At 45.3% G+C, this 17,955-nt stretch overlaps 1 protein-coding gene across 1 annotated transcript in view; it reads right to left on the bottom strand.

Annotated features, from left to right (window-relative positions):
- RAPGEF3 (Rap guanine nucleotide exchange factor 3) overlaps nucleotides 1-17,955 on the bottom strand; it is a 60,521-nt gene that overhangs the window by 23,972 nt on the left and 18,594 nt on the right. Inside the window, exons 4-11 of the mRNA XM_066613624.1 lie at nucleotides 13,552-13,605; nucleotides 9,248-9,354; nucleotides 7,612-7,733; nucleotides 6,427-6,589; nucleotides 4,127-4,211; nucleotides 3,633-3,693; nucleotides 2,733-2,809; nucleotides 1,448-1,594 (exon numbers count right to left, since the gene is read on the bottom strand). Of these exons, the coding sequence (XP_066469721.1) occupies nucleotides 1,448-1,594; nucleotides 2,733-2,809; nucleotides 3,633-3,693; nucleotides 4,127-4,211; nucleotides 6,427-6,589; nucleotides 7,612-7,733; nucleotides 9,248-9,354; nucleotides 13,552-13,605 (816 nt within the window). The remainder of the gene's footprint in view (nucleotides 1-1,447; nucleotides 1,595-2,732; nucleotides 2,810-3,632; nucleotides 3,694-4,126; nucleotides 4,212-6,426; nucleotides 6,590-7,611; nucleotides 7,734-9,247; nucleotides 9,355-13,551; nucleotides 13,606-17,955) is intronic.

Genomic DNA, 17,955 nt, shown 5'->3' with positions numbered 1-17,955 from the left:
CACACCCTTACCCCCTTAGCTGAACACTGCAAACAAAATGCTATAAATCAATACCATGAGACTTATGGGTTAGGTAGATGTAAAACCAGAGCCAACTAGTAGAGAGAGCTTGGTAGAGACAAGTAGAATTGGAAGGAAATAGCTTGGTCAGGAAGGGAACATGGACAATAGGAGGTCTGGTCTAGAGGGTAGAGCCTCCATTTGCCTGAAGATAACATCCAAAGGTCGCCAGTTCGAGGCCACCGGCACCGTGCAACCTTGAAGCAGCTGACAAGCTGAAGCTGAGTTATTTCCATCTGCTCTGAGCGTGGGAGGATGGAGGCCAGGATGGAGGCCAGATCAGAATGAAACATCTGAATTGTTGTGGCTCTTGAAAGATAGAGCCTTCTTTCAATTGTAAAAATCCCTGCGTGGATTTAATAAGCCTGCCTATGTAAACCGCCTTGAATAAAGTCTTGAATAAAGACCAAGAAAGGCGGTATATAAATACCTGTATTATTATTATTATTATTAACAGACCTAGGCACTGTTTCTCAAGGGAGCACAGTCAATGGGAACAGTTGTCACAGGGGGCTGAAGAGGGGAAGAATTTCATTGATTGTTTCCAGCATGTTTTTCCTTTGGCAAGGCAAAAGTTCTGGAAATAGAGAAGGTGGCAGCTAGGAATGACTGGAGGTCAGCCAGCATGACCACTGGCTGAGGGCCCATGCAAATCAGAAAGCTCACCTAGACAGACCAACCTTTGCACCTGTAGTGGCAGTGGTGGTGCCTACCATGTTATGAAGGAGTAGGTAGCAGAGTTGTGAAGGGGCAGTACAGTGCTTTTCCCCCAGCAACCTAGTTCTGGCATTGTAGGAAAATCTTTTATTCAGGTGGAGCCTCTTTATTAGCAGAATTACTATCCACGAATCTGGCTCAACACTGGTCCCCGGGACCTGCATAGAGCCAGACTTGGCCCCACCCGAGCACTCCAGAGGTGACTGGACTGTGCAGCCTCCACGAGCCTCTGAAAGACCTCCAGAGGTCCTAGAAGGGCACGTCTAGTTTTCGCCCAAAAACCACGAGTGCCCTTCTAGGACCTCCAGAGGTCATTTTGAGCCCTGTACAGCCTCCACAGGCCTCAGAACAGCTATGGACATGAACGGAGGAAGGCTCCAGTCATGTTCAGAGCTGGTGAACTCTGAATTTTGTGTGACTTGATTTCAAGCAAAATTCGGTATTCGCATGGCTTCCAGGAACAGAAGAACAACAAGGGTCCACCTGTATTAGCCCTAAATGGGGAAAGAGTATGCGAGGTTAATCCTCCTGCCTCCTCTCTCTCAATGATCTTATATTCCTTCTTCCTTGAGACAAGCTCCATCACCAAGTCAATGGAGAACCACACCGTGCTGCCCCCACCCCAAAAAAAAGATTCCTGACCAAAATGCAAACCAATCCCAAAGCCCACCTTGAGGATGCGATTGAAGTCCCGTTTATCCACCCGCAGGAAGTGGCAGTTGTCTTCACGGAGGATGATGGTGGCTGCACGGGGAGCATCGTTCACCAATGCCAACTCTCCAAAGTCATCACCCTCGTGCAGGGTTGACACTAAGCCCTGCACAGCAAGCACAGCAGTCTAGGATTAGTCAATAATCATGGCAAACATGCAAGTTGCCAAGCTACCTGGAATATGGAAGCAACCTGACAAGTCTCCTTGGCTTCCCCCTCTCCCAATTCTGCCCCTCCTTACCCTGTTTTATTTCTGGCCTCAAAGTTTGGCTGGAGAACAAAAGAGGTGAAGATAACCAGGGAGGAGGGGTTGTGGTGGTTAGTGGGGGATGAAGGGTTAAAAGACCCCTCATTCCAATTTTTTCAATATTATCCCTCCCCCCAATGCGATACAAGGCAAACATAGATTTGGCAGTTGACTCATAACACATACTTTTGCCCTATGGTGCCTTCTGAGATCATATTAACTTTGTGTTACGCATCTCTTGTACTCTGTCACTGTATTATAATAAGCCATTAAAAAATATAACAGAGATGCAAACATACCAGGAAGAGGTGAACTTAAATTTTCTGCTTGAGTACATGGGTATCTTTATGAACACATGCATGCTAACCTAAATGTAGCAGTGCTGATCAAGGAGTGAAATACAAGTATGTGCAGATTGGACACATCTCTCTGAAATGCTCTTAACTTATACTTCTTGTATTAATTATCATCATCAGCAATCAGACAATTGCGAAAGCACCGTCACTGGGAACAGCTTATATTTTGCAATGAATTTTGTTATTATTATAACAATTATATTTTGCAATTATATTTTGCTATGAATTTTGCTATTCATAACATCAAAACAGGATAAAAACCAAGCATCCCAGGTTCTTGGGGAAGGACCTGATGTTGGGATAAAACAAACCAGTCAATAACACCTACCTAACTGTACAAAAATCTCATAATAATAATACTTTGGAGGGGTTGTCTTTCCTGCTAAAAAATCAGAGTAAAAGCTACATTCCATCATTCAGATCACAGTTCTGAAAATTCAGAGACAAGGCAAATTGGACAAGGCTCCAAAGTGATGGAACTCTGCTTACATTTTATTTTATTCAAAGGGTACAAATCTAGCCTATCCTGTCTACATAGATTTCCCCAAGTGTGATCAGAAGCCACTTTGCCTGGATTTAACCTCAGACTGGCCATTTCAATGTAGGATCTGGAGAGTTCAAGTACACACACACCTATGTACCTTGTCATGTGTGACAACATTGACTGATCCCTTCCAGATGATGTACCAGGAGGTGCCCTTGTCCCCTTGGCTGAACACTGCAAACAAAATGCTATAGATCAATGCCATGGAACTTATGGGATAGGCATACATAAAACCAGAGCCAACCAGTAGTGGTAGATCTGGCCTATTTTTCCATTGCAAGCAAAGCCAAAAAGTAGCAGACTACAGCAAAATGTTAAGATAATGAAAGCAAAACATAACATCAAGACACAAAAACACATTCAATGCAAACTGATAAAGCAATATTAATATATTAAATCCATAAATATTAATTCAGTGGTGATTCCATGTAGATATATCACAAAACAATAGAATTATTATTGGCTTTGAAGTAAGTAAACAATCCATATGCAGGGAGAGATTGTAATTACTAAGCAATAAACCTAACAACAGATAAAGCAATGAATAGATAAAAGAGTTTCAACAATAGTAGTAAGAGATAAAGGAAAAAATAGAGCAAGAGCCAAAGAAGGAGCAAATACAATAAATAGGTGTCAGCCACGATTTCCAGAAGGGAGTCATTTCTTGCCCACTTCCCCCCCCCCCAAAAAAAAAAGAATTAGCCCAAAGGGAGACATTTTCTTCCCAGATTTCATAGGGCAGAGGAACTCTTCTGTGCCATGTTTGTTCCCACTCACACTACCAGACACAAGACGATGAGGTGATGATGCCGTACACAAGATCAGTCACCATTTCAAAGAAGCCAACACACCTTTAACATCACTTGGCCCCTTCATCCAATGGTTGCAGCAATTCCCCCTTCAACAGGGGACGTGGGAAGAACAAAGTGCCTCTCTGGGAGCTCGCATGTTAGAAGTCAGAGGACATATAAGACCCAAGTGACAAACAATTACTCACACACAGTTCCAGCCTTTGCATGAGACTCAAACAGCAGCACGGCAGCGAGTTCTCTCTTCACCTGCATCAGATGGGAGAAAACGTGTCAGTGCACACTGCGACAGCACTGTCTCACAAGGTAGGCTATTCTGAGCTCCGTAGAGGAATGATGGGACAGACATGTAAATTTTAAAGCAAGGTGGTTGTGACCCCCATCTCATATCAAAAGAGACAATCTGGTAAAACAGATTCTCACATTTTTCATACATGAGGTCTTATTGGTGGTGGTGGGGGGGGGGGGAGATGATATCTATGGTTCCCCCTCCCATACCTGTGCTGGAAAAGAGTCAGATGTGGAGCAGTTTGAAGTTACTGTACCTGACAGGTAGATACGGAGTGCCTAGTAAAGGAGGGAAAACTAAGGAGTTGGTAAGGCAGAGGCAGAGCTAGGTGGGGAAAGCAGGAAGTGATGGGAGTCATCCAAAAGGCTGGGGTGGGATGCACTTGCAACTCACTGAACTGGAGAGGTGGGCGACAGCTTTGATGTGCAGCAGCTCCTCAAAGATCAGCACAAGCTCCTCCTCTGAGCGCTGGCCAGGGCTGGTGGAGAAGGTGACAAGTAAAGCATGCAGGCAAACATACATTCACCCACCCCAATTTCTCCAGACACTGTGCAAGCTCTCCTCTACAGCCTAATTCACAATGCTTTAAGGAACCTGTTAAAACGGAAATTAAATGAATTCTGAAAATCATGACTTTCCATGTGCAGTATTCTATTGCTTCCCCAAGCCATATGGAAGGGACAACAGACAGTACAAAGCACTGAGACTTCACCCTTGTACTGACAGGAAGCCCCACTCAGTCACCATTGTAATCTCTGGCCGCTGCATTAATGCTAGATAGATACTATGAAGCAGGGCCTAGGAGATGGGGGTAAAGGGGGTAACTTGTACCTGGGCCCAGGGTCAAAAGGGGGGGCCAGGAGCTCAAGGAGGGGGCCCAGAAATTTCCTAGGATCTGACATTTTCCTTTCTACTCAGGCTTGTTGCCTGTACGGTATGCTGGGGACACTACTGATGCCACATGGGTGGGTAGACCTGGGCTCCAAAGGCTTTTCCAGCTGTCTCTACCCTCCCTGCACCCTGTTTCACCTCTCCCTGCCCCTATTCTGCTCAACCGTCACCACCCTCCCCTGCTCTGTTTCACTCCCTCCCAAAGGGGCCCAAAATAAACTTTGTACCCCTTAATAATATTCCTCTCAGAGGCCCTGCCATGAAGCTTAGTTTCATGACTGTGAGAACAGAGAAATTCACTTTAAGGGCAGCGGTCAGAAAAGGCTAAGATTTTTGAAAACACAGAATTCATGTGGTGGCAACTCAATTATGGAATGCCCCCACACAAGGGAACACCAAAAACTTCCACCTCTGCTTGCATTCTGGCAGGCAGTTAAGGTTTTTTCGTTTCAACAGGCCCAACAGTACTGCAATGTTTTATTATTGTGATTTTGACCGATTTTAACGTTCACATATTGGATTGGCTATTTTAATTAAGGTGTTAAGCTCTTTGGAATATACAGTACCATAAAGAAAAGTGGAGGTCGTCATCGTTGGCAACCTTCAGTCTCGAAAGACTATGGTATCGCGCTCTGAAAGGTGGTTCTGGAACAGCGTCTAGTGTGGCTGAAAAGGCCGATTCGGGAGTGACAATCCCTTCCACACTGGAAGCAAGTGCAGTCTGTCCCTGGTCTGTCTCCCTGGCTATGGGCCTTCCTTCTTTGCCTCTTAGCCTCAGACTGTTGGCCAAGTGTCTCTTCAAACTGGGAAAGGCCATTCTGCACAGCCTGACTCCTAGCGGGCCGCTCAGAGGCCAGGGTTTCCCACTTGTTGAGGTCCACATAGAAAAGTACCATATAGAAGGTGTTAAGCTCTTTGGAATATACAGTACCATATAGAAAAGTGGAATCAAAACGTGCATGTATCAGGAAGACCATAAGGACCAAAGGGAAGCTCAGACTAGTCCCATGCATCTGCTGGGGAAGGAGTAGCTACAGGGAGCTCACTCTCCCTCCTCCCCTCAACCAGAAAATAACCCTCTGCTCCACTCTAACTGCCAGTGGCCCAAGAACTGCAGCTCTGAAAGGAAGCACCTCCCGACTTCTGCCATTGGCTAGGTGACTTTGGAATTGTGGTGCTCCCTGGGGCCTTTGGTGGGCCGCTGTGAGATACAGGAAGCTGGACTAGATGGGCCTATGGCCTGATCCAGTGGGGTTGTTTTTATGTTCTTATGCTCAAGTTGATGTAAGGGGTTGTTCAAAGTTATAACTGACCATTCGATAAAGCTGGTGCCAGTATCTGAAAAGGAGCAAGATCTTTCAAGTCAGCACTCTTGTTCCTGCAGTGTTTGCAAACTGCAAACATGCAGTGTTTGCAAACATGATGCAGGTCTCTTGTTATCAGGTGTGCTCCCTAGGGCGTTTGGTGGGGCCGCTGTGAGATACAGGAAGCTGGACTAGATGGGCCTATGGCCTGATTCAGTGGGGCTGTTCTTATGTTCTTATGCTTAAGTTGATGTAAGGGGTTGTTCAAGGTTTTTAATATTTTATTTCCACAATGCATTGCAAGCTGCCTTAGATGGCCCTTGGTCAAAACGCAGGCTATAAATCCTTCAAATTAATGAATGCATAAAACAGAGAAATGAATGAACCAGTGCTTTAAATCATCTTCCTGGATGTACAGAACAGAACCCCCAGCACAGCCTTGAAGCCTCCTCAATGACTTTCTACCTGCCTGCCTCATTGTCCAATTCTCACACTCACATTTTGCGCAGGACAGTGGTGAGCAATGCCGTAGGGCCCAGCTGGGTGAGCAGTGCCAATGCTTCCAGCAGCTCCTCGCTATCCTGGACTTCAGCACTTGGTTCCAGGGCCACAAAGCGGAAGAACTGGGCATCCCGATCCTGGAAATAGCTCTCCTGTCGTACTGTAAGGGGAAAAGATGGGTAAATGCTAGATCCCAAAATGAGAGCCAAAGCACACAGCAGAGGGAAACAGGAAGTCTGGCCCCACCCTACTGCCTGCCAGCAGGGGAATATGAAGAACAGCTGCTGGCTTTGATAAGATTGTAGCCAGGCTCTCTCACTGCGTCAGCAGCTGCCACCATATCAAAGGGTTAACCTGTTACCCTGCACATGCCTGGTCTCGTCTGATCTTGGAAGCTAAGCAGGGTCAGGCCTGGTTAGCACTTGGATGGGAGACCGCCTGGGAATACCGGGTGCTGTAGGCTTATACCATAGTCTTTCGAGACTGAAGGTTGCCAACCAACCAAAAGTGAAGGAATGTGGCTCTGGAGCAAAAGGACTCAGAGGGGGTTGGTGCTATCCAGAGTAAGTTCCTGTTCAAGATCGTCCAAAGATGGTCATGAACCAGGCGTTGGAGTAAGAGAAGCAGCAACTCTGGACTAGGAAACATAATCAGATGACTATGCATGGGTGAAAATCAAATTGGTAGAGGAGTCTCACTGCAGCTCAATATGCACTGCCCAGGTGGCTTCATTCCGAGTAACAGCAACCCATCTCCTCATACTGACACAAGCAAGGTTCCTTCTCTCAGAGCATAAGAGACCATTGCTGGGCTGATAGCTCAGCCTCAGTAGGAAAGAGACCATTTATGACATCAAGAGACGTGTAAGCAGCTCTTTGTGACCTCACAGCTGGTCAACTTGCCCAGCCACGTGCACACATTTTTTATGGAGGTAGGTTGCCCACATAGTCTCATTTTCCCAATTTATTTATTCCACTTCATATTTCCACCTCATCACAGAACTCAACAGCATACACGGGGGTGTCTCTGCAGCCTCCCATTGAGGCACTAGCAAGATCCAGATCTCTTTAGCACCAGCAAGTTTGCTTTCAGAACACACCTTGGGGCCTAGAGAGCTATGGAAGCCAGCACCAGGGCACCCTGCAACTGAACATCCTCACAGAAGATCATGTAGGATCTCACCATGAGCCATAACACCTTCATCCATCAGCACCTGGCAGAGTCCAAGGGCCTGGCTGCGGGTCTGCACAGAAAGCCCTGCGCTGAGTAGTGCATCCACCAGCTCCTTCCCAGAACAGCACTGCCTGGAAGGGAGATAGGAGACAGCAGAGAGTTCAAAGCAGTGCTAGAGATCCAAAGAACCAGATAAATAAATGAGGAATCTCTCCACCCACCCACCCCACACACTTTGTTTTGGGAGTCAATTTCAGCTTTTGGTAACACTTCCTGAGTAGACCACCACTAACTTGGCAAATACATGTTCCCAAAATGGTTTGTTGAGGCTGCAAATGCAGAGGCTGGCATTTGTCAGGGAAAACTGGTGGGTGATTGATAAGGTGGCCAACTCTGACTTGAAGTTGGAAGGAAATGCTTCTTCCACCCCCACCCCTGACAAGCCTGATGTCATGTTAGAAATTCCTGGAGGCCCTGTTCAAACCTCTAGGATCACTTTCAGGTTTCATCTGGAGATTAATGCAGATTCCTGGAGACTCCAGGCAAATCCTAGAGGGCTGGCAACCCTAACAGAAAGCAAGATGTTTAAATTCTCCTGCACAAACAATACTTCCCTGAAAATGGGCTTCATGAGATTGTCCCCCTCCCCCCAGTTGGACTTATTTATAATTTCAGAGCCTTGATGAAGAAAAAAAATAATTGACAGTCCAGGGGAGGTACTGCAGAGGAGAATCTGTAATTTTTCTCAGAATGTGTTGTTTCAACCTCAGGGCAAACTACATGATTAGTTCTCCTGAAATTTTGTATAAAATTTTTTTGTATAAAAGCAACTATTGGGGGAGGACCCCATTTGATCAGGGCTTCTGGAAGGGGAATTAACCTCCCCACCCTGCTCTGGATGTACCCATTAGCTATATAGGGGGGAAACCCTTACAAGTACAATACAGATGAAAATCCATGCATGAATCATGGATCTCTCATATGGCAGCCATGTTATCTAGCTCCAAGTCTCATTGCTCAGATTCTGAAGAGGCTTTTGTTTCTGATTTTTAAAAACAACTTTATAAGAACTCTAATAAGTCTGTGCTTTTACACACCGAATGATCTCAGGAAGGACACCTTCCAATATTCCACCACCTTCCTCCCTGACAAGAACAAAAATGTGCCAAGAACATTTCCTGAGATTTTTGAGATCTTTCAGAATGCTAGCAGCTGCTAAAACGACCATTGAGAGTGACATTTCTCATTCAATAGACAAATTTGCAAACACCACGTTTTGAAAGTCTGAAAATTTGTTTCCGCTTCTGATTGTTTTGACTTTTGGTTGTCTTAATTCTTGACTGAATTTGTTTTAATACATTATTACTGACTGTAAGTTGCCTTGGTGATCAGCTTCACAAGGTATTTAAAGATAAATAAATTTGCTGATCAAGCATCATTTTCAGGCATAAGCAACCCCCGCTGAAAAATTTCACTCACCTTAAGAAGTTTCCCTTGAAACTCCTTGGATATTTCGAGTACAGAGGAACCTGTAATTTTGCTTTGTGTAAAGTTTCGATGGCAACCCATTCTTTCCCCCTAGTGCAAATGAACACTTACAAACACTGCTAATTCTTTGCAAAAGGGGAAAGACACATAAACACACCTGTGAAGCCGGAGGTGGTGTTTGTGATCACGGATTAGGTCTGGGTACACAAATACTAAGTGCGCACAGAGGAGCCTTCCCGCTCTCTGAATTTTGTTCGATGAAGCCTGTGAAAGAAGAACACAACAATAACTTTACTGGGTCAGGGCAACGGAATGTCTCTGGTTCAGTATCCACTTCAAACATTAAAAAAATAACCCTTCAATTTAAAGTGCTGTCAATGTTCACTTATGCTCTCCAAAACATGGAAGTTAGAGTTGGCTGGGAAGGAATGTTGGCATCCTTCAGTCTCGGAAGACTATGGTATCGCGCTCTGAATGGTGGCTCTGGAACAGTGTCCTCTCCAGTGCGTGAAGCCTGGGTAAAGTAGATATGGAGGATAGACTCTCATGCAGCAAATCCCCCCTCTCCACGTCGCTGAAATGGTCCAATGGAAAGGCAGAAGCCAATACGGTTGGTTCCAGAGGCATTGCAGGAGTTGCCAGAAAGTGACTGTGTTCAGCCATGAACTGCCTCAGGGACTCCGGCTCTGGGTTTTGCCTCGAGGTTGACTCCTGAAGCCTTTTCCATAACTGGATGTAGCCACAAGGCAGTGGAGGTTTGAGGTCAGAGTTTCCTTCTCTTAGATGAGCTGCCTTCCCAGGCTAAGGAGTCCCATCTACCCAGTGGCTGTTTAGTCGTCTCTTACAAGTACAGCCAAACTGAGGGCCTATTCTTATCCCCAGCCCCCAGGGGAGGAAGGAATGTATTCAGGCAAAAATTCAATGTGGGAAGTTTCTTATACTTGCTAGATATGAACTTAATGAAGATCTGCCTGATGCATTTCTACATGGCACAGGGCTTCCCCTAAATGCCACCCCCTGTAGCATTTGCTCAGGCACATTCCTGCACTGTTCTCTCAACTAAGGCACTGTTGCCAGCACGGCTGAACACACATGTAAAACCATTCACATGCAAACAGGCATGCCCTGAACTACCCAAACTGTGACCTATCCCCTCCCATTATGTACCCTGCTTGGGTCAGTATCTCACATTAACCTCTGTATTGTGCATTAGAATCTGACACTTCACACGCTCCAGAAAAGCACACGCCTTCACGCCTAGATACACATTCAGCAACACATTGCACACCTCCCCGTGCATACTGCAATGTGTTGCATCCTGCAACACACCACATGCAGTTTACCATATGCCTGCTGCCATGCGCATGCCAGACTCAAGAGGTGCTGCAAGGCACCATATGGTGCTTTCATTTCTTGGCACAATTCAAGGTGCTGGTTTTGACCGCTCAAGACCTTGAGCGCTTGGGCCCAAGTATCTAAGGAACCGCCTTCTCCCATGTGAACCAGCTCATCCCTTGAGGTCATCTGGGGGGGACTCTCCTTCAAATGCCACCCCTGACTTGGCAGCAATAAGGGGTAGCGCTTTCTCTGTAGCAGTGCCAAAAATACAGAACTCCCTCCCAGCTGCACTGAGAAACATGCCCTCCCTGGAGGTCTTCTGGCAGGCATTAAAGACTTTTCTTTTCAGATGCTTTTGTCATCATCACCTGCGGCTGCATTTTATATTGTTTTTATGCCTTTTGATTATATACAATTTTATACTGATGTTATATGCTGGCTTCTGTTTTGTCTTTTATTGTTTTTTCCATTTATCTTCGTGTTTTATTGTGGGTTGTAAACTACTGCCCTGGACACCATGTCAGGTGCATGTCACATAAAAATTCACGTGCCACACAAAAAGCCATGCGTCATGTCATTACTAAACAAGGACACATTGTGCAATCATACACAAACACGTGCAGGAACATGCCACACAGACATGTGTGGGGTCCAATGCAAAATATACGGGGCCCCCTACCCACCAGGATGAGCAGCAGTGGCAAGGGACCAAGCAGTGGCAGCATTGCTAACTGCTGGGGGGGCAATTTCAAGCCAATTGGACCCAGGGGTGGTTGGGAGGGAGGACCTTCCAGTGACAATGCTCGGCTCACTGCACTCTCCTCAGGACACCTCAGCATTGAAGATTCCATGCTGGAGTGTCAACTACAGGGTGAGATACTGGCCTCAGGCACTCTGCTTACCTCCCCCATGAGGGGCACGGGGTCCAATTTGGCCCAATTGGTCAAATTACCCTAAGGCCAGCCCCATACACACAGATGCAGCCAATCCCCTTTCCCCTGTCTCCCATACATACTGCTGAAGCTTACTAATGCCATCAAGAACCATTATTGGTTCGGAAACTTGTTCAACTAGAGCAGCTTCAATTCCGCAAACAGAACGCATGTTGAAAACTGGCACCCTTAGTTAAATGATCAATTTAAAATTGAATTTTAGAGTCTCATAACTTTAAAAATACATATACACCCCTGCTAACTGGGCAAAGAGGCACCTTTTAAAGCAGGGGGAGAGCAACTGTCCCTCTTTGTCGCAGTACAGTGCCTTTTCTTATAACAGATTGCTGCAGTTTTTATCTTTTTAGACTGTAAACGCTTTGGGGACAGGGAACCATTTATTGATTTATTTTGCTATGTAAACCAGTTTGTGCACTATTTTTTGTTAAAAAGCGGTACATAAATAATAACATAATTTTCTTGAGCCCAATGAAAAGACAGGCCCTTGCAATATCTTTGAACTTCTGACTGAGAAAAACCTTAGTCTGAAACCTTAGTCTGAAACCAACTGAGCGCTGCTGGCATCAGCCCAGGTTTCAATATAAAGACTTTACATAGCACTTTTAATTGTTCATAGCAAGGTTACATATATGATATTGGGGCAATCCTTACAATAGCCCTCTGCAGTAAGAGAACATCACTAGCTTCCTAACAGCCCAATCCTATCCACACTTTCCTGGGAGTAAGCCCCATTGACTTTAATGAGACTTACTTCTCAGTAGACATGCATAGGATTGGGCTGTAATAGTTATTAAATATCTATCTACAGCAGACAGGAGGCAGAGGCTCAAAGGGTTCAGCCAAGGACACGGAATGAATGGAAAAGAAAACCTCTCAATTCAGAGTTTCTTCGTCTAGTTCTCAGTGAGTTAACACATTTGTCTATTTGAAACAGATACACCTTCTTTGTTTCACTCAGGCTGCAGTCCTAACCACACTTTCCTAAGAGTAAGCCCCACTGAACAAAATAGGACTTACTTCTGCGTAGACCCAGTTAGTATTGTGCCTCAATAAGAATTCTATTTCAGGGTAACTAAAATTCAGTGAGCAGGACAGCAGCCTAAAAATCAGGTGATATTTAATATATGGCAGGGGTGTCCAAAGTTTTTGGCAGGAGGGCCACATCATCTCTCTGACACTGTGTCGGGGGCCAGGGAAAAAAAGAATTAATTTACATTTAAAATTTGAATAAATTTACATAAATGAATATATTAAAGATGAACTTATATGAATGAATGAAGGTCTTGCAATAGCTCAAGGCCTATAAAAGGCCTTGCACAAAGCAAGGCTGGCCTTTCTTTTGCTGCCACTACTGCATCGCAGACATGAAACAACAAGGAGCGGAGCCCTCATCTCACAGCTCACGGGAGAGGTCAAACAGTTGCCCCCATGCTGAAAGCAGTTGCGTCGGGCCAGTGTGGGCTCCAACAAATCTCCAGAGGGCCAGAGGCTCTGAGAGGCCTCGAGGGCACCAAGTGGCCCCAGGGCCAGGGTTTGGGCACCCCTGATATATGGGATTGTTTCCATAATTTATTCTGCTTTATTCAATTACAATTAGCACCAAGGAGCTGTGCAGAGCACTAGTCCTGACCACTATAAATCTCCCCCTCCAGCTGGAGACAGATCCTGGTTCTGATCCAGCAAAAGCAATTTTAGAAGTCATGTGATTTCACCTGATGAGCCTGAAGAGAGGCTTGCAAGTGCTTGAGTAATCATAAAAGGCTAGTATGCTTTTTAAAAAAAAAAGAATTGGAGGTGCAGAATTCTGTGGTCAATGTCAAATTCCATGCTTGCATAGAATCACGGATTATACAAACTCTGTGCAGATGTCCTTCATTGGTGCAGAAGAACAAGGGCAGGGAGCAAAAGCATACTGGTAAGCCCTACCCCCTACCAACACTGTGGTCGTGGTGACCAGCAGGGGCAGAGTTTGCCAACATACTCTTACTGCCCCCACCCCCATATTCCTCTATAAGCATAAGCATAGGGCAATAGATAAACCTGTGGGAAAACTCATGCTACTATAAAGAAAAAACTGTAAGGTAGACCTGAAGGTGCTGCTAACCACTTCCTCTTTTACCCTGGTTTTTTTTTTTTTCCACCTCATGCAAGAGCTTCACAAGATGTTTACCTGCTTCAGGCTGTGGCTAGGCACCAACTCTGATTCACTCTCTGGAAGAGGGGTCTAGAAACAAAAGCAAATAAGAGATCAAGGACATTTCCGTAGTAAGTTTACAAAGTGAGGAAGGAACTGTCTGTTACATTTGTCTAGGACAGCATAGCAGGTGGCATTCCCCATACAAAAAAAAAAAAGAGACTCCCCTGTGAAAGGATCTACTACAAACTCTGGGAATTTACAAGCACCAAATGACCAGGTGGTCTATACGAGAGCAGACCCCAAATGAGAGATGCCCACATGTAGTCAGGGTGCATGAGCAGGGAAACTATGACATGGAAGCATTTCAAAACCTGAGGAGCAGTGCCTGCAGTCCATATTTTCCAACGTTTGACGAAGAAAAACAAGTGCTCTTGATCAATACTCCGCGAACAAAAAGTTCAGGACTCTGTAGCCAAGCAAGTCAACAAACCACCTATAGAGAGTAGAAGGAAGCTCAGCCACTAAGAGTTTTTCTCTGCTCTTGGCTGTAGGCAGTTTAACTTTCCTCCCATGGCTTAAAATTCCAGGCACAACAAGACCTCAACATGGAAACATTGTTATGGATATAGAACCACACTACACATCATTGGAAAGTACCAGAATCCCCAATCCACATGCCTTGCTAATCTCCCCTGTAACGTGTAGTTGAAAATATGTGTCACAGGATATCATTGTGGAACTATTTCCCTACCCTGGCTCCACTCGGAGGTGGGGGAAATGGGGGGGTCACATCACACAGGTACTTTTTTTCATCTGCACCAACCATTTTCAACCACTGTGCCATGGCACATTGGTGTGCTGCAAATGGTCCGCAGATGTGCTGTGGAAGTTTGGAGCAGGGTTCATTTATTAGTAGGTCCACTGGGGGATGCAAGTCCCCCACCGGTGCTGCAGTGTGCCTTGTCAATTATCAAAAACTGATGGTGTGCACTGAAAATTTTAGCGCCTTGTAAGTGTGCCGTGAGATGAAGAAGGTTGAAAATTGCTGATCTACACTTTGTTAAGAAGACATGGGAGACGACCGTATTGGTGATACTTATGTGCCATCCCATAATGCTATTTTGGGGCCAAGTACACTTGAGAATAAACTTGCATTGAATTTGGTAATACTTCTGAAAAAAAAAAGAAAAAGAGAGTCTTGCTGCTGTGCTTCCAGTCATCTACATTACCTTATAGCAGTGGTTCCCAAACTGTGGGTCAGGACCCACCAGGGGGTCACAAGCCTATTCTTGGTGGGTCATGAAAAGTTTAAGCAGGAATGCTAACCTGTGGTATGAGGTAATCGCCATATACCCAAACTAAAATGTCACATTTTCCAATTTTCTTTAGTAATTGGCATACCATAGATCATGTGTGAACCAAAGTTTTTTGTTTGTTTTTGGTCTAGTGCAATGGTTCTAAAACTCTCTGGGAGAGTTGGAGAGCCAGTAAGTTCTTGCGTGGGCAGGAGGGAGGAGGCAGCAGGGGCGGGGGAAGGCAGTGGCACGATCCTGGGGATATTTTATTATCCTTGGGATCGCACCACTCAGGAGGGCAGCAGGGGCTTCGCCCCGCTGCTGCCTCCTTGCCTCCAGGCTGCCCCCGCCCCTTAAGGGGGCAGGGGCCAGGGCCCACCGGCTGGGGCGTCACAAAGCCCCAGTTTGAAAAGCCCTCGTCTAGTGGGTCGCAATAGACTGTCATTTTAAAAAGTGGGTTCCGGAGCTAAAATGTTTGGGAAGCACCGTCTTACGGACACCTAAGGTGTCTCATCATCAATATGCATCATTTGATATTGCAATTATGATGAATGTGCAAAAAAATTCAACCTAAAACTGGAAACTGAATTTGCACCAGTGAGATGCTATAGGATGGGTCTGTAGCTCAATGGTGGAGAGCCACTACCTTGCATGTAAAAGATCCCAGGTTCCATTCCTGACATCTTCAGATACGGCAAGTAAAGACCCCCCACCTGAAACTCCGGAGAGCCCCTGCCAGTCAGTGCAGACAGAACTAAGCTAGGCCATTTCCTATGTTCAAATAAGCTCCAGCAGAATTGGCCCGAACTTCTCAGTCCTCAAGGCAGTGCACCAAATGCCGTGTCCCTTTATGTGGTGATGTGACCACCCCATTCTCCTGTCCACCATTCCTCTTTCCCTTTTTTCTTTTGCAAATCAGGGAGTAGGAGAAGGAGTAGTAGTAGGTGGCTTGAACTCTGCATATGCTTGATCTTGTATGATCTTGGAAGTTAAGCAGGGTCAGGCCTGGGTAGAACTTGGATGGGAGACCGCCCGGGAATACCAGGTGCTGTGGGCTTATACCATAGTCTTTCAAGACTGAAGGTTGCCAAACAACAGTGCAGGCATGTGTGTACAGAGATGGGTACCCACAGTCAATCCGCTGCTTGAGCCTCAGATGACTTCATCAGTGAGTTGAATCTGAACTTCAGTACTAGGTGCAAATCAGTACACACCAGAAATCCACACAGAGTCAGAGAACAGCTACTGTATCTCTTCAGCCTCTCTAAATATTTCTGTTAGGTTTATGCCCACAACCAGACCTAACTGTGTTTAACAACGGGCAGTCACTTCAGGTGGTGGATTTTATATCATGGATGGCAGATTAGAAAAGAGTGGAGCAATCCATAAAGGTCCCCCCTCACCAAGCTACACACACACACACACTCCAGTTCAGTAATGGTAGGCATTTGATTAGCAGGAATGCTGAGTGTTATTGCAAGAGGTCCCGTGGAAATATTTCAACTTTTGAGTGCTTTACTAACAGTGGGCTCAGTTTGCAAAGTAGATAACAGCTTCTTGAAACATGAGCAGACAAACATCCTAAATGTTGGCCCCAAGCAACACTTCACCTGATCCAAGATATTTGGGAGCCACTGACCAATCAACCAACAATTGGACGGATGGACGACACCAATCCAAACAGAAGACAACAGAAGTCCAGAAAGGCAAAATATAAGCTCACAAAAGTCAAAAAGGTTCCAAAGAGATGTAAAATGTAACACTTAAGCTGAGGAAGAGACACCCATATCTGCAAATAAAAGCAGGGGGCCTTGACTTATTGTAAATTGTACAGTATTTGTTTAGATTTATGTCCTACTCTATCCAAAAGTCACAAAACCCTATCCAGCGATTCTCAAACTGTGGGTCTGTGGCCCACCAGTCGGTCCCAACTAATTTTTGGTAGTTTGTGAAACTGTCAAGGCAGATAAAGCGATGCACATCAAGGGTTAAGCAAACCCTGAAACTTGGGGAGGAGGGAGAGTACTATTACCCAATCACCATTGTAGCCACAGAGGCTTTAGCATCTGGTAAAGTAAAAACTTTCTTTTTAGGTGCAACTCAATGTTAAAACATTTGGGAGCCACAGATCCATGCTACCTGGTCCTCATGGCAATCCCATAATGAAGATGGAACAGATAAATAAGGCCAGCTGATGTACTCAATTAGTTGACAGACTGATCATGTGGTGGAGGAGAGGGGCTGTGCCACAATATGTGGTACAGGTAGAATTGCAACAAATAGGTTGATGAAAAACATTTTGATCAATTAAAAAAGGTGGATCAATTAAACAGGCAGCGGATTAGAATTATTTTTACAAATCCTAATAAAACTTTGCTTTGGAGGCACCATTTCAGAATAGACATTTCCCCTTGCCTTACATACAGGAGAGAATGAGAGCACCTGCTGAGATGCACTGAGATCTTCTTAAAGGGGAAATACTTTTTTTTCTTCAAAATCATTGGGCCAATTCAGTTGATACTATCCTCCAGCCACCAACAGGACTGCCAACTCTGACTGAAGCTATTTCTGGAGGTCCTCTGCCTACCCCACAGGATGCAATGTCATTTAGCCAAGGTAGGCATGATAAAATCTCTGGGATTGCTTTCTGCAGTATTGAGGAAACTGATGCTAATTCATGGAGACTCCAGGACAATCCTGAAGAGTTGACAATTCTATCCAGCAGGCAGTTAAAAAGAAAAGTGCAAGTGCCCTCCCTCCACATACTCACACGGGCAGCAGAATGTTCAAAGTATCCCTAACTGAATAGTTTAAATACTACAAAGTGTTGAAACTAAGCAACTGAGCTATTTGAAAGTTACACACACACACACACACACACACACACACACGGGGGGGGGGAGAGAGAGAGAGAGATGGCAGGGGTGGCCATTCATGCACGTGCAACTTTGAATTGTTGACAGGTCCAGCAGATGGTACTGTCTGAGCCTGAGCCACTGTTTAATACATAAATATATCCCAACTTAAAAGCCAACAAACATTAATACAACCAACTACAAAATGCAGATCATCCACATGCACACATTCGCCTCACCCCCCCCCCCAAAAAAAAAATCCTCTAAAACTGAGTGTTGGGAGAGTT

Source organism: Tiliqua scincoides, chromosome 2 (genome assembly GCF_035046505.1).
Source record: "Tiliqua scincoides isolate rTilSci1 chromosome 2, rTilSci1.hap2, whole genome shotgun sequence".
In the NCBI taxonomy this organism is placed as follows: Eukaryota; Metazoa; Chordata; class Lepidosauria; order Squamata; family Scincidae; genus Tiliqua; species Tiliqua scincoides.
Note: the sequence above shows the minus strand (reverse complement) of the source record. Positions and strands in the feature narration are given on the sequence as shown.